The sequence below is a fragment of the Rhinopithecus bieti genome, unplaced genomic scaffold (genome assembly GCF_001698545.2).
Source record: "Rhinopithecus bieti isolate Rb0 unplaced genomic scaffold, ASM169854v2 scaffold_42745, whole genome shotgun sequence".
NCBI lineage: Eukaryota > Metazoa > Chordata > Mammalia > Primates > Cercopithecidae > Rhinopithecus > Rhinopithecus bieti.
Window position 1 is genome coordinate 3723939 of NW_016819184.1, and position 26656 is coordinate 3750594.

At 46.2% G+C, this 26656-nt stretch overlaps 1 protein-coding gene across 1 annotated transcript in view; it reads left to right on the forward strand.

Moving 5' to 3' along the window:
- ADAM12 (ADAM metallopeptidase domain 12) overlaps positions 1-26656 on the forward strand; it is a 321053-nt gene that overhangs the window by 257005 nt on the left and 37392 nt on the right. Inside the window, exons 13-17 of the mRNA XM_017858613.1 lie at positions 4192-4369; positions 9046-9135; positions 11177-11372; positions 25551-25659; positions 25769-25967. Coding sequence (XP_017714102.1) covers positions 4192-4369; positions 9046-9135; positions 11177-11372; positions 25551-25659; positions 25769-25967 — 772 coding nt within the window. The remainder of the gene's footprint in view (positions 1-4191; positions 4370-9045; positions 9136-11176; positions 11373-25550; positions 25660-25768; positions 25968-26656) is intronic.

Below are 26656 nucleotides of genomic sequence, written 5' to 3' on the forward strand. Positions count from 1 at the left end.
GAGATTTCCTGGTGAGGTCCACTGTCCCGAAAAGTTCAATACACACCCTCTTCCCTTGCTCTTTTATTTTTTTCTCCTCAATTCTACTCTTTCTAACTCATTCTGTTCCCTTACTTGCCTATTATCTGTTGGCCCCACTGAATGCAAGCTCCATGAGGGCTGAGATTTTTTTGTTTTCTTCATTCCCATATCCCCAAAGCCTAGAACAATGCCTGGCACCTAGTCGGTGTTGAATAAATACTTGGGGAATAATGGAACGATGTGTGATATGTTGTTCTGATTTTCTTCCTCTAAAACCTGACTTCCTGTAAATGGCCAAATAGGGTTCATAACTATCGTATTAGAGTGAATAGTCACCTGCCTCCTTGCTGAGAAATCATGAAAGGATGGGATGAGGAATGACATCCTACAGGTAGAAAATGCTCCTTGGCCTCATCACCATTCATCATCAAAAGTAAGTTCTTGAACAATAAATGAGGCATTTTTTTCTTTATTACATAGAGGATATTGGCTGACTCAGTCCGAGGAAATGGCAGGAATGTTTGTGGAAGGGCTGCTGGACTCCCCATTCACCTTGCTGGGTCCCCTGAGCAAGTCAGAAAAACCCCAGGTTGGTGTGAAGAGAAGCCACTCACACCTACTCATAACTGGAGCTGTCACCCATGGTCAGGAGTTGCTGGAAGTTGAATTTGTCCTGACCTGGAAGGCAGGCGGCATGCTGGTGAGCTCAGGCCACATCCCATGGTCAGGAGTTGCTGGAAGTTCGGATTGTCCTGACCTGGAAGGTAGGTGGCACGCTGCTGAGCTCAGGCCATGTGGAAAGGAGCCCTGAGAAAGGATCTGTTCAGTGTCGGTGAATTCATCAAGACCTCATTTCGCATCTGAGGAGGACATCGCTACTTTCTTGTTAAAACAGAGGCACCCCTGAGGAAGTAATGCCAGGATGCTGTTCCTCAGAGCAAGGATGAAAACTTGTGAATTGGATAAGGACTATTTATATACGCATGATTCTGAATGAGAAAGAATTTTGTTAACATTTGGGGGGTGTCCTTCAGCAGAATAAGGACAAGCTAAGGGAAGTAGAAATATATTATTACACAGATCACTCTACACAGACAACACCCAATGCAGACACAAAAAGACAATGATGATCTTTGCCAATGATGATCTGTTCTGTTCTCCTCTCCTACACATTCTGAGGTTTAAATCCTGGACTTAAACGGTTCTCATTCATCCTATTTGGATGGCAAACCCACCCAAAACCCAATGTTTGTGTGTTTGTTGCTTTGAAAGGAATGAGATGGGGAAGGCATGTCTGAGCTTAGTGAACGGAGCTGGTCTCAGCTCTCCAATCTCTGGGGTCTGTGGACATTCTCGGCTCCTTTGGGAAACAGGGCAATTCAGACCACTCTTTTCCAAGCTTCTCTTAATTGCTGTGATTCTTGCTATAAATCGTTCCTGAGACTTACCATTTATCCTAGGGTCTTTCCTAAATAACTCTAATATTTTCTAGAAATCACTTTCCTTCTAGAATGAACTGATAATGGTTTGTCACAGAACTAAGTTGCATATCATTGACTGAGAATGATGTTTCGTCTCCTAGACCGGGCCTGGAGACATGTACGTCCTAGGAAAGCTCTCAAATACAGAAGTTTCCCTGTAGTCCCAGCTACTCGCCCTCGTAACGTTCCCAGCTACGTCGGGAGCTGAGCGCAGCGAGATATGGGCGTAAACCCGGGAGGCGGAGCTTGCAGCTGAGCTGAAGATCCGGCCACTGCCACTCCAGCCTGCGTGACAGAGCAAGGACTCCCGCTTCTCAAAAAAAAAAAAAAAAAAAAAAAAAAAAAATACAGAAGTTTCCATCTGTACCTGCATGAAATGTATTTATTTATTTTTTGCAAAGAGAAGAACTGCTCTTAAGTCCCTGTGTAATGTACCAGTTACTTCAACATAATACCCTTCTAAATTGCAAACACATTATCATTTTTCTTGTGGATCATTGATCTTGTGGATCATTGAACCTAGTCAGTATCATTTTGATACCAGGAATAACCCATCTGTCTGCCAGGGGAAGTCACAAAGATTTCAAGATTGTTACAGCACTATGAGTAAGTCCTGGTATGTTGCCTTTGCATCCACAGAGGAGCACTTTCATTTATTAATTTATTTATCTTAGAATTATTAATATACTCCAGAGTTAATAGCCCAAGGTTGATAGAAACCACTTGGAGGGAAAACTAATGCAGCAACAGAAAATCAAATACTACATGTTCTCATTTATAAGTGAGAGCTAAACACTGAGTACATATGGACACAAAGAAGGGAGTAACAGACAACGGGGAAGGAGAATAACAGAAAACTCCCTGTGGAGAACTATGCTTATTGCCTGGGTGATGAAATAATCTGTACAGCAAACCCCGTTAACATGCAGTCTACCTACATAACAAACCTGCCCATGTACCCCTGAACCTACAATTAAAGTTTAAAAGTTAAGGGCCAGGCGTGGTGGCTCATGCCTGTAATCCCAGCACTTTGGGAGGCCAAGGCAGGTGGATCACCTGAGCTCAGGAGTTTGAGGCCAGCCTGGCCAACATGGTGAAACCCCATCTCTACTAAAAATACAAAAAATTAGCCGGGCGTGGTGGTGGGCGCCTGTAATCCCAGCTACTTGAGAGGCTGAGGCAGGCGAATTACTTGAACCCGGGAGGTGGAGGTTGCAGTGAGCCACTGCACTCCAGCATGGGTAACAGAGTGACAGTCAGTCTCAGAAAATAAAGAAAAAATAAATACCTGGTCATTAAAACTCTGTGGCTAATAGCATGCCTTATATACTCGGGGAAGAAAAGGGAAACCACTCAGAAAGGATGGTGCAGTGTTATCAGTTCGGTCCTGGAAATCATGATCTCAAAATTTGCCAAGCTCTATCATTAAGTGGCCGCTGGTCTACCATCATCAGGGAAGCGTAGCAGCTTGCATTGGTTTGGCCAATTGATTGAGATCCAGTTCTAATGTCATCCTTATAAATGTCTCCGTCGGGAGAGGGTGCTTGGGTTTGCTGGACAGCAGTCCCTGCCCCCTCTCTAAGTAATAAAACTTTCTGGGTTTCTGGCATGCTTATACCTTAATAATCCTTGCTGCCTCAAGACATGGGAAAATGCATTTGTAAAAAGTGAGACACTCTGTGTATGTTGGATAACACTGGCTGCTTTGGGAATCAAACACCAAATGCTCAGTGGGTTACCATATTAGCGTGTTTTCTGTCTGTATGAGGCCCTGAGGCTCTAGGCTGCAGGTGGCTTCCCTCCATACAGTGAGTTAGGACCAGATGCCATGCCTGACTCCTCCATCTCCTAAAACCGTGGGATACCCTAATCTCAGCTGGCAGATGGGGAAAGAAAGGATATGAAGAAGTAATACTCGCTTAAATACCATCAGCCAAAAGTGACCTATATCACTTTCGCTCATGTTCTAGTGCCAAGAATTAGTCATGCAGCCCACCCAGGTACATGGGGGCTGGGTAGCCCTTCTAGAGCACAGAAGGGGAGCATAACTTTGCTGGGGAGTTGGCTGACCCTGCCACACCCAGTTGTAGCCCTGGAATTTAGAGGCAAGGGTAAGATCTGCATTTCTGGATCACCTCCATTCTCTTACAGCTGTGCTGGGGGAAGACAGTGATCTGACCTTTGTAGACCTGAATGCCAATATCAGCAGGCCCTGCCCTACAGTGGACCCATGTGTCCTTGGAAGCATGGAATTAATAAACACCATCATTCATACTCTTTCCTTCTTTGCACTTTCCAACAAGGACATTGTTATATGTTTGTATTACAAGCTACAATCCCTAAGAATTCTCTTTTCATTGTGTCATTTCACCCAGAACTATTAATAATGTCTTTCATGAGACTCTGCCTGAACTTGTTGATTTGAAAACCATCAAAAGATCGTTTCTTTTTTGATAACGCCCTTCCTCATCAGTCACGTTGGCACTGTACAGGAATGGATGTCGGGATAGAACTGAATGTGCCTCGCTTTACACTGCATATCTGAGTTTGTTGATATGCCTTGTTCATTGAGACCACCAGTGAACACCTGGGTGGATGTGGCCAGTGGGTGCCTTCTTGTGGGCACAAGAAGGGCAGGCAAAGCCGTTCCGTGCCCTGTGACTTACTGTTCTGGGCTTTCCTTTCTCAGGTACCCATTTCCCATGGTGTTCAGCAGTTGCAGCAGAAAGGACTTGGAGACCAGCCTGGAGAAAGGAATGGGGATGTGCCTCTTTAACCTGCCAGAAGTCAGGGAGTCTTTCGGGGGCCAGAAGTGTGGGAACGGATTTGTGGAAGATGGAGAGCAGTGTGACTGCGGGGAGCCGGAGGTAAGAACCATCCCCAGAACAAGGACACAAGAAGCCTTGTATCCTCGGCTAGGCAAAGAAGACAGGACTTGGAGGAACTGTACAGCCAGATGAAAGTACTAGAACTCAGGAAGGAAGAGCCCTATCTGGCCACCCTGAACAAGGCCCACGAGCTAGGGTGGCTTTCTTGAATTTTAACCATTGCATGGAATAAGTGATCACTTGATTTAAAAAGATAAATAATCCTATCGAAGGGTGCGACATTCTCAGCAAGATGAGGACAAAAACAATGAAAAAGTGTTTAGCTTTGAGTTTGGCAGAGAAGAAAGCCCTGGAATTCTAGCTTCAAATAGCTAATAAGCACCATTTCTTTCTCTTTGTAAGGTGTGCTACCAGAGGGGAATCTGAATAAGCAGCATTCATTTTTAACCAAGAGCTTCCTCTCCAGTTGAAATTCTGCCTTGCTGCTGCACACGCCTCTGTATATACAGCTAGAGGCTTCTGTCTGTCATGCTTGTAGCTTTCAGAAGCAATAAGTGAAGGCAGGGAGCATTTTTATCTGGCACAGGGCTTCTTTAACCCTGTTTTCCAGCCAATATCAGGAAATGTCCTTGTTTTAATAGGACCCAAGATAATCAATATAAAAATTATAGAAGCCACTTTGTAATCTCCGAATAACCTCAAGAAAGAAAGACAGAAGACAGCATGAGACCTCCTGGTAAAACAGGTGCCCTTTCGAAGTCTGGAGGAGGTTGTGTTTAGAATAAATCAAAGCAAGCAGTTGTATAGCAGGCAGTCTCCATGTGGGATTCCCTCCCTGAGAGTTTATGCAAGCTGAAATAGTACACAAGTTCAAGGCAGACTTAGCTAAATTCACAGATGGACTTAATGAGAGTTTAGGAAGGGCATCTCGAAGGGCTGCTCTGAAACAGGGAGTTTAGGGTGGAGAAGAAATTGTGCTGAGACTCTGCAGCATCCGGTATATTCCTGTGTCCATCAAATAACTGGCAAACAGAATGTTCATCGTATCCCCATCTTCAAGTCTCTGAGGTTTTCCATACCAGGAGGAATGAGCTTGGTCTGACAGTTTCTGCAAGAATGTTGGAAGTGTGTAAGTATTGGGTGGGAGTAAGGGGGGATGTGATGTAGAAGTGGTTTCTTCAAATGTTTTTATGCCCTTGCCAAACTCAGAACTTAACCATGATAATGACATTGTCTGGAGGGGTGTTTAATTTTGCTCACAATGAGCAGGGAATGGTTGCTGTGTAGGAGCAAGGCCTAATTATAGTGTTACAGAAACTCTTCTCAAGATTAACAGAGGAAAACTTAAAACCATCACGGGTTGGGGTATGCAAAGGGGAAATTCCTTGTAGGCCTTGTTAATTTCTTAAAGGAAAAAATGAATTAGTTTAAATTACTCATATTTCTCAGGAGAGAGGCCATGTTGGCTTAAAACGGTTTGTCTTTTACTTGAACTTCTTATGATTGTTTGTTCATCTAAATAAATTTGACAGCTCTTCATGAAGCCATGAACTCTCGGGTTTGGAATGATTTTGTTAGCAGTCATTTTACTCCATATGCCACCAGCAGCAGTGCCACAATCATGACCACCATTGCTAACATTACCATCTCCACAATCATCACCACCTCCTCCACCCAACAGCATCACCATTTCTCTCATGACCATCATCACCATATCACTGCCACTACCGCAACCATCATCACTACTGCCCTCACCCCACTATTATAACCACTGCCATCTCCACAGCTACGGCCACCGCCACGGCCACACCAGATCCACATCACTACCAGCATCACTGCTACCATCCCCACCCCTATCATTATCCCCACCACCACCATCACATCGGCAAATGCTTGAGTGCCTAAAATGTGCCAGTCACTCATATTATGATCCTCTCTCTTTTCTCCATGAAGGAGTCATGTGGCTCAACAGGGTGCTGTCCCTCCAGGTGGCATGTTGCATTATAGGGCAGCTTTGATTATTACAAACTCCCTCCTTGCGGAGCCAAGTTCCGCTTGCATGCAGTTACCAACTTTGTATTTCTGTGGCTAAGGTCCTTATTTTATAGGATAACTTCTTAATATTTGAAGATAGCCCTCATTCCCCTCATCCAAAGTTCTCTCTTTGAAAGTTACAGGTGAGCCTTTTGCCTCACTTTTTAGATTTGGGTTTTTTTTAAATTATTTTTTTGCTTTTCAAAAAATAGTTTCAAGTGGTTATTATTTGAAAATAATAGTTTCAAGGTTCAAACTCAAATTGTGTTTGGCAGTGTGACAACCCGTTTACAGTTTCCAAACTGCTTTGCCTAAGAATTTTATGTAAAAAGACTTGTTAACCTAGGTTCTTTATCCCACTACCCAGTGCTCAGGCCCTGGAGTTACTTGCATGCCCTTGCATCAGATTGACCTGGCCATTCCCTGGCCCATAGAGGGACCCAGTGTGTTACCACGTCAAGGAAGGAGTGGATGGGATCCGAAAAACTTCTGCCATCACCCAACGGAAACCAGCTTCTCCCTTGCTCCCAGAAATAATCTCCATTATTTACAAGGAGATGGCTTCTAGTCTTTTCCCAGTTCATTGTGATTAAGAATCTGTCTGCTACCTACAACCTGAGAATGACAATTAGGGCTTTGCAGAGAATTCTCCAATGCTTTCATTATTCTGTCTTCTTTGGAGAGTTGGTATTCATTGGCTCTGTTGGACTTCTCTATTGAGGACTAAAATAGTAAATGTAGCAGCAGATGAAGAATGTGTCTCTTCTGAGAAATATGGTACTGCAGAAGAAATAGATCCTGGGTGGTTTAAAGACAGGTTGATTGCTGAAACCTTCCCGGACAGGGCATTGGATTTATATCAACATAAGGAAATCCTGACAACTCACTCATTCTTCCAGCTAACAGGATTGGGAAAGCAGCCTTATCTCCTTGTTTAAAGTCAATAGGATGCCAGTAGCTTGTGAATATCTTTTAAACTTAGTTATCTTTCTCACATTATCATCCCCTTTGAAGTCAGAGCCATTTGGCTTGGCTGCATTTCCATGTGAGCTGCTGCTTATATTATTGGGTGATTTGAGAGACGGGGGAAGATATTTCTTAAAGAATTTTAGGACCCAGATTTAGGATGGCTGATTTAACATGGAATTTCAAGAAAACTTGTAATTTGGTAAATGTGTCATCCGTAGAGCCATTTAGACCATAAGGCCCATGATAGCATTGGTGTGCATTTGATGACTCTGATTTAAAAATGCAATTAATGGACTACTTTTTTTAAAAAAAAGTTCCTAAACTCTTTTCGAATTATAAGTCCACAGGTTAGAAACCCTTACTGTCATAAAAGTTACAGCTATGACTTCCGGTTGACAGTTTTATCTTATTGTATATATTATACATTCTGGATGTTTATAAAGTCCTCAAGCAAATTTAACATTTAATAACTTTGGAAGTCTGTATAATAGAAGCAAATGGAACATCAAATGAGAGCATAATTCATGGAGTTTTACATGGGATATAGTTTCAGTATCTAGGTTTGCCATAAATCTTCTGGATTATTGACAAAATTGTATTAATTGCATTTATAAAACTCATGATAAATCCATTCAAGAAAGATGGTTTTTAGGAGTAAAGTATTATATTATTAAACTAGTGTGTGATTAGCTTCACCCCAGCCAATAGTATAGAAATTTTTCAGAGCATATCATATATTGGATAAAATAAAAGAACAGTGATAAATTACTCAGTATTAAAGATCTATGAACTGTTCCATCTTATGATAATTACATTTCTTCTAAAATGTGTAAACTCCAGGTTACTCGAATGTTCCCAAGTGCAAGGACTTTACTTGATAAATGTATGCAGGCCTTTTGTTGAGAACTAAGCAAAAAATGTCAATCTCTTGTTTTTGTTAGGAAAAAAAAGGAAACAATGGGTATTTGTGGAGCACAGCATTATAAAGGAGTTAGTTTCTTTTCTCACTTTTGTTTCAGAGAGGACAATGCATCTAATGCTTGATCTATCCATTTAAGTCCCTTGCAAATCAATAGACATGGCCCAGAGTCCTCCTTCCGGCCAGTGGGTTGTTATAATGTCCTAATGTCCATTTCTGACTTTCCAAGTGATGGAATTGTCAGGCCAGACAACTTACCTGGGCTGCTCAAGGGTCTCCTCCACGACCCTGGTGGGATTGCAGGGAATTGTGGTTGAAACCACTGGTTTGACTTCATTTCCTGCCAGTACTCTCTAGATCAAAAGGGTTCATTTTGAAGAGTACAGATTGTACGCATCTATGTATATTTTTGATTAGGTAATTTCAAAGTCCTTGAGGGATCCTGATGCAGTTCATTGCAATGAGATCCGCCTGGACACCCCTCTACAGAGCCCCAGTGTACTACTGCTGACTACAGTGATGTCCCCGGCCAGCCAGCCTATGTCACAACTGCTTTACCTTTCATGAGGGCACTTGTGTGCTACTGGCTTTTTCCAGGGACTTGTAGACCCAGTTGGTTCATAAACAGCAGAAGCTTTGCTTTCCTAACAGACAGAAACAGGCGTGTGTGCAGTTCAGGAGCTGGGCTCTCTTAGTTTTTCTTGCTTTTCACAGCCATTTGAGGTGTGATTTTGCATTCAGTGAGTGCATACTCCCTAAGACCCTGTCAAACAAATCCCATTCCCCTCTCCAGGAATGTATGAATCGCTGCTGCAATGCCACCGCCTGTACCCTGAAGCCAGACGCTGTGTGCGCACACGGGCTGTGCTGTGAAGACTGCCAGGTGAGTCACTGGAGCTGCAACTTGATCCCCAGGTCGCCAACAGGTTCAGGTGGTTCAGATGTGATGCAGGGCAAGCAGTGCGGCTGGAAGGTTTCCCAGCACTCACCACAGCACGCACCATCCCTCCTTCTCACGCCAGTTGGTGTTACCCACCTCTTATTGTTTATCTTCCAATCTTGGGGTGAAATGCATGCTTTAATTGCCACTCACTTGTGTTTATTTATTTAGTGGCTGACAATTCATCAGACCGGTAAACCCTAGTTCAACTTCACATGTTCCATTTGTGCTGTCAGAGGCACATGCGGTCCTACTGTGCTGACAAGTAGAGCAAGGCGAAAACAAGTCCCCACCCACTGTCACTCAGGTTCCCCCAGGTTCACCTTCTCCATCCCACGAACGCCTGCCTACTGGGTTGTCCCAGAAGTTTTGTATAAACAACTCAATCTTAACGTCCTCCCAAAAGAAGGTGCCACCAACCCTGCCCAGCCAAGAATGGCAGTTTTATGCTCTCGCCATTGCTGTTAGCTAGGACTGCGTTTCTTTTGGCAGTTCCATTGTCTCATTATTCAAAGCTGATATCTGACAGAGTAGAAGCCTGAACTTTTGATTCAGCAGTTCCAAGGGTAGAGTTTTATTTCGTTTTAATTAAGCAGTTGATCCCGACATTCCGCTTACAGGAAACTCCCTCTTAGCTGCCCCACATGAGCGCGGTGATTTAGAAGTGCATTATAACATTTAATGTTCGGCTTTAAAATAGCCTTCATCCTCTTCCTAATGCTGATTAACTTCTGGGGGGATGTTATAAGCAGCTATCTCTCCCTGGCCCCCAGTAACTGGTGGAGGAAGGTGCCTGGAAGGGAGTTGGGGGAAGGGGGGAAGCAAGTCTGAGCCTGTGCCCAGAGGATGCCCAAGTTAGGGGAGGGAGGACCACAAGACCATGCCTGATTGTGGTTCACTTTTAGGTTATGACTTTTTTAACAATTGCTTTCAACTTCCAGATCTTCTAGAAGTTAGCAGGGGTCTTATCTCTTTGCGTTTGAGGAGTATGCAGGGAACTAAGCCCAGGACTTGCAGGGGTCCCTAGCCATGTAGTCTCAGACAGGCTACTCTGAGCCTTAATTTCTTCAACCACAAAAAGCTGAGTCATTGGTCAGAGGGCTTCTTTTTTTTCCTCTTTTTTTTTTTTTCTTTGAGACAGACTCTCACTCTGTTGCCCAGGCTGGAGTGCAGTGGTGTGATCTCGGCTCACTGCAAGCTTCGCCTCCCAGGTTCACGCCATTCTCCTGCCTTAGCCTCCCGTATAGCTGGGACTACAGGTGCCCACCACCACGCCTGGCTAATTTTTTGTATCTTTAGTAAAGATGGGGTTTCACCATGTTAGCCAGGATGGTCTCGATCTCCTGACCTCATGATCTGCCTGCCTTGGCCTCCCAAAGTGCTGGGATTACAGGCGTGAGCCACTGTGGTCAGATGGCTTCTAACATCCTTTACCTCTCCCTTGTTCTTCTCCTGTTCTTTCCATAAAGCAGTAAAGAGAGAGTTCCAGTTCTACGATTTGATGACAAAGTAAAATTGCTATTGTGATTCTGCCCTTAAAGTCATTTTTATTAACTTGCCCACAAATGCTAACACTATAAATGCAAATGTTCCCTTGAAACGTGTGATGATGTTGACACCCAGAGACCTTTTCCTTAAGAATCAACCAGCCCAGCAGCCAACACTCCCCTCCTTCTTCCTCTTCTGAGGTGCCAAGTGCCGGCAGCCAGCTTGCGTGTTCCTCGGAGAGCCCTAATGTTGCATGACATGAAAGACAGGCTGCTCTTGGTTGTCCCACCCACTTTATAGTGGAACAGTGAACCCCAGAGTGAGAATCTGATGATTTAATGAGCTCTCTCTACATTAGAAGCGACTTCCTTTGAAATCCTCAACCCTTTATGTGGGACTTTAAGATGCCCTTGTCTGCTCCAGCCCAGGAGTGCTGCAGAGAGCTGCCCCTCCCCTTCCCGGGGTGCATGTGCCATAAATGGCCCTCTCCTTCCAGCTGAAGCCTGCAGGAACGGCATGCAGGGACTCCAGCAACTCCTGTGACCTCCCGGAGTTCTGCACGGGGGCCAGCCCTCACTGCCCAGCCAATGTGTACCTGCACGACGGGCACCCATGTCAGGGTGTGGACGGCTACTGCTACAATGGCATCTGCCAGACTCATGAGCAGCAGTGTGTCACGCTCTGGGGACCAGGTACGTGGCCGCCACAAGCTTGGCATCAGGAGAGGCACTGGCAGACCTGGGACTGGGGGCGTGTGCTCTGTTCTGGCGAGCCTCCACTCCTGGCGGGCGCTGTCCACACAGCATCCGGTGTGTTCAGTCGGGAGTGATTGACTCCCAGGGAGGGGCTGGGGCCACCCTGGGCATGGGCTGCACAGAAATGGGCGCTGTCTGGAGCCTGGCCTTCAGAAGCTCAATGCAGTCCAACAGGAGATGCAGGATCAGCTACTGTGTGCTCCAGGGAATGGCAGGGATGAATCCGCCACGACTCCTGCCCTCGGATGGCACAGCATGTAGTTGGACAGACAGACAGAACTTCCCCACCACCACTGAGATTTTAGTAATGCCCCTTTGTACTCAAAAGAGGACCCCAACCAAGTGAGGGGCCCAGAGCTCCACTTGAAGCATGAATGTGTCTGTAATTGGAAGGCCTGGGAACAGCAATGAGTGGGTCCCAAATGGGAAAGTGGGTGGTTGAGTCAAACAAGAGGCCATCAGTTCACCATGTCACCAGTTCAGGCTGGGCACTTGGCACAGTTTGTCTCTTCTGACCCTGCAACAAGCCCCTGAGGTGGGGACTACGAAGTTTTACAGAAGGTGATGCTCAAACTCTGAGACCAAATGTCAGTTTCCCCAGGTCTCCGGGCTAGGATTTGAACCTGGGTCACTGTGACCCAATGCCCATGTGATACTCCCACAATGCACAGTCACCCCGAAGAGGGAGGTCTTGCTCTAAAGCTCTACCAAAGCTCCAAAATGAAGCAGAAGCTCAGATGCAAAAGGGGGAAGAATTCACCCCCTGCGTCTCTCTCCTCCATGCCCCACCTTCTGGGGTTAGATCCAAGGCCTCATTGGGCAGCCCTGGACTCCAAGGCCCTGTCACCCCAGAACCATTTGAGATTCAATGCCTGTGTCCAGCTCCCAGGAGTCCAACCATGAAATCCACAAATGCAGGCCCCACCCTGTCCTGCAGTTCTCTTTCCCGTATTGTAACGTGGCTGAGTCCTTTGTCACTCCCTCCTCCCGCTGGCTGCAGAAATGACCTCAGCCATGGCCAGAGACCCCGACTCTGGCAAGGCCGCTGCGGTCGGCCAGGCTCAGGCTGAAAGCCAAGCAGAATCAGGCAGGATCTCTAGGGAGAGGGAAACCTGATAGGACCTTTGTCAGACTTTTGTTGTGAGGCTTTGGTTTTAGGAGTGATGAGGGAAGTAAAGTGGAACAGAAAATGACAACTAAACCTTGAAGCTTGGGTTTTCAATGGAATGTGAAAGCCATGACCAGGCATGGAAAACAAGATGGATGTCTCTTGGAGCTGGGTCCTGCTGGGAGGCCCACGTCCCCTGCCAACCAGCAATGCCCTTTGTACTTGGAGCTTTCTAAGGGAGAAGAAAGGCAGCCTGGTAGCAAGGATGGATGAGCAGAGGCCTCTTTAGCTTGGCCTCTGAGTTGTTGTTCCGATGCTCCTCAGCACTCAAGGATGCATGTGGGCAGGTGGGATGGGGAGGCCTGCAGTTCCTGGACCCTTAGTGCTTCATCCTTGGACCCTGAGCAGCCTTCAGTCCTGGCATCATTGCCTGCTGGGCCTTGGGGTCCCCTAGGCAAAGCAGGGGGCAGGAGCAGTGGGGAACACCCTGTTGCAATGACAAGAACTAAGCCAGGACTCACTATACACATTGAATGGTGTTTCGGCTTGACATGGTTTAGTGAAATCAGGCACCTTTTAGCCAAGTGAGGTCACTTTGGGACTGCGGCTACTGCTGCAGGCCAGATCTTCATGGCTTCATGCATCCCTAATGCCATCCCCTTCCCAGCCTTTCCCCAGAATCAGCAGTCTCCTTTTCTTGAGTTACAAGGGCTGTGATGAAGTTCCTTTCCAAAAAGCATTTTGTGGCCAGAGCACACACAGCACTTGGAGCTTTGGGAGTGAAATATGTTCCTTAATGCCCTGCCGTCTTTGAACAGCTGGCCCCGTTTCCAGCGTGAGGTCAGATGGAACTCGACAGTGCTGTCTGAGCCACCCCCAGTGTGTGACTCAGCTGGCTGTGTGCCTCTGATTCATGGTGACCAAGGCTGGTATTTATTATCTCATCAAACTAGTCCTTCTGCAGCTGCCTGACCAGAGAGAGAACCAGACAGGCAGACACACTGACAACCTGACCCACAGACTGAGCTTTTCAAAAGCAAGAGCAATAGGAAGTCACCTGCATGGGCTCTCATCATCCCTACGATGGAGGGGGACGCTGAAGGTCTGAGTGCCCAGGTAGCCACATCCTCTTCCTAAGCAGGGGGCTTCCCTGGGAGCTCCTGGCTTAGCTCTGCTCTCTCCCATCCACTCTCTCTGGTAACTAGGAGACCTTTGCTGGGGTGGTGGTGGGTGTGGCCACTGCACACAGCATGGAACATCCATGGCGTCAGGACCATTGGTAACAAACGTGTTTTGGTGAAGAGGCTTTACCTTTGAGGAGATGGCTTAGTGTTCCTGGAAGCCATAACACAGAGACCAGGCTTGGGGAGCCACCTTGGGCTTGTGACTTTCTGGGTTTTGGTCAGTCCTGCCCACCCCTTCTCAGTTCTTCAGATCATTATACAGACTTCATTAGGAGAGCAGAGAGCAGGGAAGGCCCTTGATGCCAGGGAGCTCTCAGAATGGGCCTTTGACCCCCTCCTTTGGGAGTGCAGTGTGCTCCTTCCTCCACTTGTCAGTGTTTCCGCCTGGTTTCCAGCTTACAGGCCCTATGTGAGTTTCCCATGGCTGCTGTAACAAATTAGCACAAACTTAATGGCTTACAAATGCTTCATCTTATAGTTCTGGAGGTCAGAAATCCTGAAATTAAGATAACTGGCAAAGCAGCATTACTTTGGGAGGCTCTGGGGAACATCCGTTTCCTTGCCTTTCCCAACTTTTAGAGGCCACTTGCATTTCTTGGCTCATGGCCCCTTCCTCCATCTTCAAGCCAACAGCACAGCATCTGCAAATCTCTGTCCCTCTCTGACTTCTGCTTCTATAGTCACATCCCTTTCTCTGACACTGACTCTCCTGCCTTCCTCTCATAAGGGCCCCTGTGATTCTATCAGGCTCATTCAGATTGTCCAGGGTGATCTTCCCACCTCAAGATCCTAAAAGTAATCACATCTTCAAAGTCCCTTTTGCCATGTCAGATAACATGTGCATAGGTTTTAGATAAGGATGTGGGCCTTTTGGGGGAGCCACAGGCATTGAACAGACCACTTACTAGCAAGGGACCTTCTGCAAATTGCTCAACCTTGCGGTGCCTCATCTGTAAAATGAGGATAGTGATCTACCTACCCCAAGGGTCTGTTGTCCTCTAACATAGCCTATGATCTATTCCATGTAATATATGTGGTTCTGTGCTAGATGCAGAGCTCCTAGTAAATCTAAGCTCTATAAATAAGATGAAGCTGCACTCCCAGGAAGCTTAGACTAGTGAGCAAGATACTCAAATCCTTGGGGTCCGTAAAATGGGCTATAAGAGGGTCATAGGCCAGATATGTTGGGGTGGAGGAAAGCGGCCAACTCAGAGGCTTTGAAGACAAGGTTGCCATGGAATCGTGGTTTGCCAGGGGTGGAAGAAGAGGGATATTTCCAGTATCCAGAATAGCACAGCTCAGGGCACACAGGGACAGTGGGGCCAACCAGGGCAAGTTCCGGTAGTTCTGTGCCTGTAGAGCTTGGGCTGTGACTTGGAGAGCAGAGATCCTCATCTGCCACACCATTCTCTCATTTGTCAAGTATTTGTTGACGTCTTGCTCTGTGTAAGATGCTGACTCAAGAGCCCTGACTCTGCCAGAGTGACACACTTCCCACAGTCCCTGCGTACTCCTGCCTGGATCTGGAGGGGAGTGCGGATGTGAATCCATCACAATATCCTCCCGGGAGGCATGAATCCCGGACAAACGCAGTCCTGGGAGCGGAGGTGACTTCCTCAGCCAGGCCCCTGGCCAGCCAGATATACCATTGAGAACATTTCAATGCTTTGTTATAGTGGTTGGTTTGAATTAGCTTTTCATGATTCAGAAAGGAAAACTTATTGTCAAGTTTGCATTTGCAGTATTTCCCCACCCAGGAGCAAATGCTTCAGGATCTGGATCACGTATGCATTGGGGTCATCGCAGGCCTCCTGGGAAACGCAGGAACTCAGAGCTCCAGGAGCCCTTGAGTCCTTGAGTCCTTGCCCCACTGGCCCTTGACATTTGCACCCCAGTGACCTGGCCGAGTTGCTGAGTTGTCCAGAATTCTCCAGTTATATTCAGGATGTCCTCCAGATCTGGTGACCCAAACACTAACTGGATGAAGTCCTTCCTTCCAAATAACGATTCCCTTTTGAAATGGGCTTTTCTCAATCTGGCATTCTATTTCAATAAAATAATCCTGCTTCCAAATCTTTCTACAAATAAAACAATAGAAAATTCAAAACACATGCCTGCAACTTCTAACTGGCAAAGGAATGCACTTTGAGAATGCCTTTTGGGTTTTTTGTTCATTTATTTGTTGTTCTAATTGTTTTTGTTGTTGATAATGTACGTTCTCGTTGGCTAGGAGTACAATTTTTTTCTTACTGATTTTTATCCCACAAGTCTTGTATCTCAAGACTTCCTATGTTGATTTCAAACACACAAATGTTATTCACAGTTCAAACTGTGTGGTTGGCGTTTAGCTCTTTTTGCCAGGTTTAGTGTTAGTATCTACAAAGATTTTCTGTCAATATGATATGACCTTTACTCCTTCTGAAATATAGCTGGATATTTTTATTTAGGTAGCAAATTTACTTTTACCAATGTTGTTTGTCAGAACCACTAGCATGGTTACTGAAAATATTCCTTGGCAATTAATCTTACAGATAACTACACATCTGTAGTCACAAACAACTGGCCTCAGAGAATTCCTGAAATGTGTTAGCTTTTTCTGTTTTATCACTCACCAGAATCTAATGTCGTTTGCTTTCTGCAGTGTGAGCTGGCCAGAGCATTTTTATGGGCTGGTCAATACTCAGTGTTTATCTGCAAAGCTGGTTTACATGAGCTTGGTTTATTGTGACCCACTTGGGGCAGTGCATTTATGAATCACCTACAACTCCTGTGGCCACAGATGGGAAAAAAAGAGATTTTTTTGCCAGAAGTCATATTGTTTAGAAGTCAGGAAAGTCTTCTTTCTCAAGCGAGAAAGAAATGATAAAATTTGTTCATTTGGACTTCATTTTCTGAAGAATACAAAGGTCCGTCTGAAGAAGAGAGATGGGAAGAACAATACAGTCTCCAGTTGTTTGTAAAAATGCCTTTGTCTGTGGATGTTAGTGGCAGGGATCAGGGAAATCAGTGACAGAGGGAAGGAGGAGCTGATGTGACTGAACTGGAGAAGTATATTTGCATAATAGAGTCATTTTAAGTAAGATTAGATTGAGTAAATTGTGGGCTTAATTCAAGATGCCATCATTTCTCTTTCCAAAAAAAAAAACATAATGACATTGGGAACTTCCAAACTACAATTACAAATATAAGTTATAGCACTCTGAAGATAAAACTGGTAATTAAAATCCATCACTTTCAACATAATTATAAAATGTAGTATGGTGTCAAAATTCCCTCTGAAAGGCTAAATTTTATCTTTTGATAATGGCAAAATATCTCAGTGTTCCATTATTCAGGACTCAAAGGCTCTAATTGATGTAATATGGTAGTGATAAGAACACTGTTGTCATTCTTTTCAAGAAATGTGAAATCTCTTGTCTTCATGGAGACAGACATTTTTTAAGGCAGCAACTTCGAACCAAATCTGTACCTTTATAACATCTTACAAGTGGATAGAAGTCATTTGCACTTTTTGAATTACTGACCATTCTGTCTCTAAGATAAATGCCAGATGGCAGCTAACGCACAGAAGCCACAGGAAGCACTCTGCTGGCCCCTCCTCCGCTGTCCTGACTGGGATCAGCAGGTTCTGGACAGGCAGGGTGCGCAGAGAGTTGTCTGCAGGCTCCATGCCTTTGAGCCTCTTGCCTTTAATGACGTTTTCTTTTAGTGCTGGAGCTGCATCTGCTCCCAAGGTCGGCACTCAGCCCCCTTCGGTTTCCCTGCTTATATGTTTTCTTCCTGAACTTTGAAGGAATAAGTTTACCTTTCCAGGAAGTAAAACGTCTGTCTTTTTATGACCTTACATAAGATCCCACAGTAATACTTCATTTGATGTCAATGAATAAGTGGAAATCTAGAGTCATAGAAAAGATAAACCAGCAGACAGTGTTCGTTTACCCAGGCTGCTGTGTTTGCAGAACCACCGTTGACTTCCTCCGGGAAGGGCATTGGAGACATGATGTGCTTTCCCCAAATGGCTTTTTACTCATTCGTTCTTGGAACACATCTGCTATGCGCTGGCCCGAGGCACCATCCCTGCCCACAGGCAGGAGCCCTGGGGCCTCCCAGGAGGCAAAAGCAAGTGTGGTAAATACAAGAGGAGGACAACCTTGGGAGGAGGAAAAGGAGGGCCAATCCTAGCCTCCATGGCAAAGCCGGGGGCAGAGGAGAGCCCTGAAGGACACAGGAGCCCTGGACCCTCATCCAGCTGACTCAGGCGTCAAGTTCCAAGGAAGACGCTGCTGACTCCTCTGGTTTTGGTCGTGTGCCCAGCATTGACCTGATCATATAACCTGTGGGATGGACCTCTCAGATTCAATCTTATGTGCATACCTCTGCCACTGGATAGGAAAGTTAGCTCCAATAAACCATGTATAACGGATTTCCCATAAGGAAAATGTTCTTGTTCCTAGAAGAAGGGATATGGGAGAGGTGTTCAACAAAATAATAAACAACCCTGCGTCTCCTACCCCCACAATCCATTTTCACAAAGTGCTGTTGCTGCTCCAAGCTCCCAAAACAACCTCTTACCACACAGGTGGATTCCACCCTGAAGGGGTGTGGCCAGTATGTGGTTCTGGAAGGAGTTGTGCTGAATCACTCTGACGACCACTAACTGGCAGCTCCCTGGCCCCAGGAAGTGGCCCAGAGCCCACCGTGGTACCATCCTACAACCTAACATTGGAGTTCGGGGCAGCAGGGGCATGTTGCAAACAGGACCAAGTTTTGGCCACTGTGTCCTTAGAAGTTTGGTTCATTTCAAACCCCTTGGCCTTTAAACATCCGTGTTCCTCACGAGAGATTTCTCATTACAGCCTGGAGACTCCAGGGCAAGGCACCCTAGCCAACTGGGTAAGCGTAAGCATTGTAAACAGGGCTCTGCTCCATCTTCCTCCCACCTTCCTGCAACCCTCACCACCACTACCAAATTAAAGCAGCAGCAGTTTCAGAGGGTTGATAAAAGGACGCAAAAGATCATATCTATTGGGGCTTCCTGTGAGTTATCATAGCCACTTTTCTTCATCCTCCAGAGAAGAGAATGAACAAAGTAGATGACAGGGGTTGGAGTATGCCTTCAGACCTTTGATTCCATAGAGAAATGCATCTGTCCTATCCTCATGTTTACGTGGCTGATGAAATCATGGCCTGCCTCTCCTGCGAATGTGCATTTTGTTTGCCATGTGGCAGTGAGCCGTATCATTGCTGTGCCCCGGGGACATCATGTCCTGGCCCTATTTCAGCGGTAAAGCGTGACATGGCATCCCTCACTCCCTCATGTTTTGGGTGAAAGCTGAAATGAATGAAACTCTTAGAAGGTGACCGTTATTGTCTTCCTGGAGGTAGAGACAGAAAGTTAACCTTTAGAACCTCGCATCGTTCAAGCCACTGGATGAATTAATAGCAGAGTGGAGTCAGTTTTACTGGCCAAACTTCACTGAGATTTATTTCTTGAGGAACTACTTCCTCAGAGGTTTCCAAGTCATTCTACTCCAAATTTTTCATTTCTTTCCCTGAATCAGTATAGATGCAACAAAAAGCATACAAATATCTGCTGCCTGCCTCCATTGTCCCAGTTTTAAAGGGAAATCTCACTGCGCATGCTTGGGTGCAGGGGGTAGGCTGTGACCCAGGTCAGTTCAGCACCTGAGACATGAGCATGAGGTGGCTGGTGTCCTCACCTGTCAGGAGACTTTTCAGAAAAAGATTTGGTGAAGATGGAGCTGACACCACGAGCAGGTGGATTACAGGAGAATATGTTGGTGGTTCTGAAGAGGAAAGGATGGCAGGGACAGGAGTCTGTGGCCAAGTAGGGGGTTTCTAAGAGGAAGGCTGTACAGGATCAAGGCTGGATCATGAGTTTTGGCTTTAAACCCATGAGCCAAACCCAACTTTGCCATTTACATTGTGATCTTTGGCAACTTGCTAAAACGCTGAGGCTAAGTGAAACATCTCTGAAATGGGGAGAATGTAGACCTTACGGGGTGGTTATAAGGATTGAAGTGCTGTATCCAGCACCATACTTTAATTACAAGTGGCCCACTGATGATCTAAAAGGTGTCGTTCAGTTAAAGTGTGTGTGTGTGTTAAGTGCAAGGAGAGGAATGACAGGAAAATGATCTTTGTTCCTAGGGTTGAGTGGCATAAAGAGAAGTCAGACTCAAGGCTTTTGCCCAGTGTTGCCTGCTGCCTCTTTCAACATGGCACTGGGTGCTGACTCAGGAGGAGTCTGGAGGCCCAGCCCAGGGCAGGCCAGGAGGGTTCCCAGAACCAGCTGGGATTTGGGGGCCGCAGGGAACCGCACACATTGAAAGGAGTAAAGGGATGGGTGCAGAGAAGTTGAAATCCTTGTGCTCGATGATTGTTCTGATTTCTATGCAAAGGATGTGCAAAAACTATTAGGGTTTCAGATGAGATTCCTTTTCCTTCTCATTTCCTGAGGCATCTGGTTAGCCCACAATCTCCACTAGTTCCCCTTAATGTGTAAGGGCCTGAGGACCATGAAGTGTGAGGGAGATGGATATAAAGCCCCTACTGACGTGATCATGAATCATTACAGGTGTGGTAAGTGATGCGAGCAGGGGCTGGTACAAGGAGTTCTCTTCTCCCCACACACACCCTCAGCCCTAAAGTCCAGAAGCTACGCCTTCCCCACAGCCCAAGGTGGTCCTCATTATCATTTGGGTTTCCTAGGGGCCTGCCACATGCCAGGAGCTCTACACACTGACTCAGCTCTACAGCACCTTTGAGTCGGGTCCTTGTCCCCATTTTACAGATGGGGGGACAGAGCCTCGAGAGCTTGTACAACAAGGCCTTTTGGACACTGAATGCCAGATCAGCCCAAGTTCCAAGCCTTTGTTCTTCCAACTCTGAAGCATGGCCACTGAGTTTATCAATCAGACAGAAGGGGCATTCTAAAAGGCTGAAGACTGAGAGGTATTCTATATTTTCTTAGATCCCATACATGCCCAGCTATAAAACAAGGCTTCCCCCTGAAAGTACCCAGCAAAAAGAATCACTGACCACTGACCTGTCACTCTCTCAGCCACACCTTTTGGGTATCACAGAGCAGGTGGGAAGGAGCTTTGGCACTCATCATCCTGCATCCACACAGGTTCATCAAGGCTGCCTGACAAAATCAGGTTTAAAAAAAGGCAGGGGCATCTATCACATGCTTAAATATTATTCTTCGGCTGTGACTTCATCCCATTTTGGTTATTCTGGTAAGACAGCTTTTACGGGTTCACTTTGATAAGCAATAGAGTGGGTGATTTAGTTGTGGAGATCATGAATATACACCCACTGGGCTAACAGAGAAAGTGCTCAGTGTTGGAAGAATGGGTACTCGAACCTAGAAACAAGATTTCCAGTGATAACAGAAGAAAAAATGTCAGCATCCTGAGAAAGCCGGAAGTGCAGGGAATGTGCCATGGAAAACAAGAAGACTGAGATCAGGCCGGGCATGGTGGCTCACGACTGTAATCCCAGCACTTTGGGAGGCTGAGGCAGGTGGATCACCCAAGTTCAGGAGTTCGAGACCACCCTGGCCAACATGGTGAAACCCCATCTCTACTAAAAATACAAAATATTAGTTGGGCGTGGTGGTGGGCACCTGTAATTCCAGCTACATGAGAGGCTGAGGCAGGAGAATCACTTGAACCCGGGAGGCAGAGGTTACAGTGAGCCAAGATCGCACCATTGCACTCCATCCTGGGCAACAAGAGTGAAACTCTGTCTCTAAATAAATAAATAAAAAAAAGACTGAGACCAAAGGAAACGTAATCTCAGTAAAATTGTTCCACATTGTGGGAGAGTTTTGTAAGACAATCTAAATTAAAATGTGATTCTTTAACTGTTTCTCATTAAGTTAATTGACAGCATATTATAAGATGATGTTTGACTGTGTCATCTGTGTTAGTAAAATTCACATATTCAAATTGGCCATAAGCCTTTCTGAGGGTTTGTCTTTGGGAGAATGGCGGCGCTCCTGAAATGCCAGGTGGCCCTCTGCTGGGGCATGTACCATGTTTCTGCGTTACTGGTAAACAAGGCATTGCATCTTACACACACCACACACCTGGTTTTCTGAGCTGTGCTGCTCTGCCAGCATTTGGGGCATTAAAATCATAAGCACACCCTGTATTAGTCTGTTCTCACACTGCTATAAATAAATAAATACCTGAGACTGCGTAATTTATAAAGAAAAGAGGTTTAATTGGTTCTTGGTTCTGCAGGCTTTATAGGAAGCAGAGTGGCTTCTGCTTCTGGGGAGGCCTCAGAAAGCTTACAATCATGGCAGAAGGTGAAGGGGAAGTAGGCACATCACACGGCCAGAGTGGGAGCAAGAGAGAGAAGAGGGAGGTGCCACACACTTTTAAACGACCAGATCTCAATGACTCACTCACTATCCCAAGAACAGCACCAAGGGGATGGTGCTAAACCATTCAGGAGAAACTGCTCCCATGATCCAGTCACCTCCTACCAGGCCCTACCTCCAACAGTGGGAATTATAATTCTCCACGAGACTTGGTGGGGACACAGATCCAAACCACGTCACACTCTGACCCAGAAGGCTCAGTGTGTTTCGGCTTTGGATTCGCAAGTAGAGATCCAGTGTTTTCACTTCCAGAATGCTTTTATACTTGATTACACACTGTTTCCACGCCTTTGCTTGACTTCCTATCATAACGATAGCCCTTTATCTGGTATTCGTGTAACGAAGCTTCCCCTTTGCTTCGCCGGTACATTTGCAGTGTCTTCAGTCCCTGTTGGTGTTGATCTCGCTCATCCTTTCTCTCTCCCCCTTCCTCTCTCTCTGTTTATCCTTCTGTACTCCCCAGTCCAACCTCATCCAACTCTCCTCCCAGGCTGCCATTGAGCTGTTTGTGAGTTCACGTGTCTGAAACTGCTCCAAGTCTCTTCAGAGCTCCCTATAAGGAAAACAAATTTATCAACTGGCACATTTGAATTGCACCATGGTATATGTATTTTTTAAGTGGTCACAATTCCCAGGAAAGAAATTACTTTATAATAAAGGTAGCAGAAACTAGGTCATCAGAATAGCATTGTGTGCAATGGCACAGTGATGGCAGCTCCACCCACCCATTTCCTAGGAGCTAAGCATTCACTAAGAGCTGCTTGTATTTCCAAGTCCTGGTCTTGTGAAGTAGGGAAAGAATCAACAAAGCCATTTCCTGCCCCATTTGATTAGCCCTTCCATGAGCAGCTGCAGCACACCCCACAGCCACTGAACCTGCTGTTGCTTGGGCTGCAGGGCCAGGTCTTAATCTGCTCTCTACGCCTGAGACCCAGTGCAGGGTCCAGCACCTGTGAGGCTGGAGCACAGGAGGGAACAGCCCAGAAGCCTGGCTTCACCCTTAGATGATCCTGCCTTCAATACCTATGTGAATCTAAGCAATATATTTAACCTCTGATGTCCTCATTTTCTTGTCCATAAAATGGAATAATGAGACCTACCCTGTAGGATTAAATGGCAAGACTCAGCTCATGATGTCTTCTCTAAGAGGACGTCTCTGCCCAGCCTGCCTTTAAAAGCAACAGTCCCCCGGACCCTCCTACTCTGTTTCTACCTTCATAGCATTCCCTAACACTGGACTTCAGAGGAACATAATCATTTGTTTTCTTTCTGTTTCTCCTTGCAATTTTCAAGTAAGCAGGAGGTTTGTCCAGTTTGGTCCCTGTTATACTAGCAATGTCTGGAAGATAGTAGGTGCTGAATAAATGTGTGTGTCTGATTGAAGCCTGCAACATGATGGCTGGCTGGCTGGCTGGCTGGCTGGCTGGACGGGTGGATGGATGGATGAATGGATAGATGGGTAGATAAATGGATAATGGAAGGAAGTAGGAAGGGAAGGAAGGAGGAAAGAAGAGGGAAAGAAGGATGATTGGGAAGGAGATAGAGTTAGGCAAGTAACAAATACATAGGTGTGTGCAAAAACACACAAACTGTTGCATTGTTACTATTCTAGATGCCAGTTTTTCCAAACTGCTTTGATCAATCAGATCCAAGTACTCTGATCAAAAGTGCCACCAAACAGGATGAAATTAAGTACAAAGTGCAGGTTCCACACTGAAACTCGCCTTCCCCATCCTTCCCTGCTCCGACAGAGAGATGAAAGAGAAAAAGAGGGCAGAATGCGGACAAATCAGGTCCCTACTAGACAGGAGCTGAGTGTGTCGGTGGTGTCGTCCTACTGTGAGCTGAGTGTGTCCGTGGTGTCATCCTGCTGTGAGCTGAGTGTGTCAGTGGTGTCATCCTGCTGTGAGCTGAGTGTGTCAGTGGTGTCGTCCTACTGTGAGCTGAGTATGTCGGTGGTGTCATCCTGCTGTGGGCTGAGTGTGTCCGTGGTGTCATCCTGCTGTGGGCTGAGTATGTCAGTTGCTGTGGGCTGAGTGTGTCGGTGGTGTCATCTTACTGTGGGCAAGGCAGATGTGGATCAGGTGGAAGGAAAGGGAATGAGATGGGAGGAGCTAGGCACCTCATCTTTTTCCATGACAGAGAACTGTGTCCAGTCTGGGCTAGTGCCCCTGAAAAAGGAGGCTGCGGAAGTTTCTCTAACGTGATTTATAAAAGAATGGGAAAAGGAGAGGTGTAAGGCTGGCTCATTGCAGAGGCTGAGCGCTGAGCACACTGCTCACTTCAAATGGTGCCAAGGTGGTGTGGCATGTGTGTGTTTAATGATGATCATGTCTGCTAGTAGCTGATGAGGTATCAGGTGCAGGCTAAAGAAGGGGGATGTTTTTAGTAATAAGAATATCTTCTGTCCCCTGGGAGGAGGTATCTTAAATAAATCTGTTGTCACCTTGGAAGGCAAATAAAGTCTCCCCGGGATAGGAAGCAGAGAAGGGCAGGAGGCAGAGTGGGGCTCTGGAGTGTCAGCATCCTGGCCATCAGAAGCAACGTGAGATAAAGTACCCAAACAGGACACCAATGAGGGAGAGAAAAAGGACCGCACCGCAGGGCATGGTTTGTTCTGAAGAATGTGACATATTTTCTTGACTTGCTCAATAGTCTTCAACAGACATCACTATGCCCAGGAGTCCTCCAGAGCTTTGGCTACAAACCCTGATTGTATGTGCTCTCTCTCTATGGCTGGAAGATGTGCTAAAAATGGCCATTTCTGAGCTTTCGGGTTGTCATGACCCTCTCTGCTGGGACCCGCCATGCTGTACCTAGGGATTACCAGGGTTTGTGACTCCATGGCCTCTGAGAGAAATCTCTGCCTTGCGAATAAAATGGAAGGTATTAACAGAAGGTAGGACTTGCTCTTACAGGGAGCTCTGTGGGACTAAAAATATTGCAGAAGATATCTTCGTTGCTCCTTTGGAGCCTGCCCTGGCTTGCATTTTCTCACCGGAATTGTGTGGGATGTTGTTAAAGAGGGCAAGCTTCCCCTTCTCTGCAGCCAGCCAGCCAGCCACCTCCTTTTTGCCCTGGATCGGATCTCATCCCACAGCCAGGCCTCATTTCCTGAGAGGCCACACATGCCATGAGCCCAGAGAGCAGACCTAAGGAAGAGTAAGCATTGAAACATATGCTTTGCCGTGTGCTGAGTCAAGAGAGGATGTGGGCTGTTGACACCCTTGGCTTCCCCTGGCCAGCTCCCACCATGAGTCAGGGCAGACACTGGGTGTGATTGCTTCGAACATGTCTCCCCTTAACCATTTGAGAGGCCTAGAGCCACGCAAAAACACAAAACAAAACAAACAAAAACATTAAAAACACCTGCAGGAGATGAAAATGCAGTTCTGCTTCTGTTTCAGGTGCTAAACCTGCCCCTGGGATCTGCTTTGAGAGAGTCAATTCTGCAGGTGATCCTTATGGCAACTGTGGCAAAGTCTCGAAGAGTTCCTTTGCCAAATGCGAGATGAGGTACGGAATCCAGACATCCTGGCAAAGTCTTTGCTCTGACCTTCCCACATGGCATAGGGTTGGTTCCAAATGGTTTCTCTTTGGGAATTGTTTGTTCTTACCCTTCCAGAGATGCTAAATGTGGAAAAATCCAGTGTCAAGGAGGTGCCAGCCGGCCAGTCATTGGTACCAATGCTGTTTCCATAGAAACAAACATCCCCTTGCAGGAGGGAGGCCGGATTCTGTGCCGGGGGACCCACGTGTACTTGGGCGATGACATGCCGGACCCTGGGCTTGTGCTTACAGGCACAAAGTGTGCAGATGGAAAAGTAAGGCCCAAATGTTTGCTTGGATCATAAATGTAAGTCTGGAACAGGGCCCATTGAAACACGGCCTGTGCAAGAACTGGGTTACAGCGTTTGTTTGTTTTCTTAAATCGACTTCTTCTCAGATGCACCTAGAAGAAAAAGTTAATAAATCCTAGATCCTGGTCTGACTATTAAAATGCAGAATGGGGAAAATGAAGCCTGTCTTCTTCGGCCTTGAGTGTTAATAAGTCATTTCTACACTCCAGGTGGCATGAGGACTTCTAGCCAGAAAATTACTTTGGAAAGAAATACAATCGCATATTCTATTGGTTTTGGATGGATATGTGGCTCGGTTTTAGCACAGAGTTCTTGGGGCTGTCCTCACCTGGATAGAATGGGAAATCAGATGTATTTTTACAGACCCTGTAGAGAGAAGAATAGGAGAGGGAGAGCAGTGGGAAAAACTCAAAACCAGAAGGGAGTCCTTTCAGAGAACAGGGAGAAAGATACATGGAGATATTTTGAGGTTTAGAAATAAAGTGAGGCCGGGCACGGTGGCTCAAGCCTGTAATCCCAGCCCTTTGGGAGGCCGAGACGGGCGGATCATGAGGTCAGGAGATCAAGACCATCCTGGCTAACACGGTGAAACCCCGTCTCTACTAAAAAAAAATACAAAAAACTAGCCGGGCGAGGTGGCGGGCGCCTGTAGT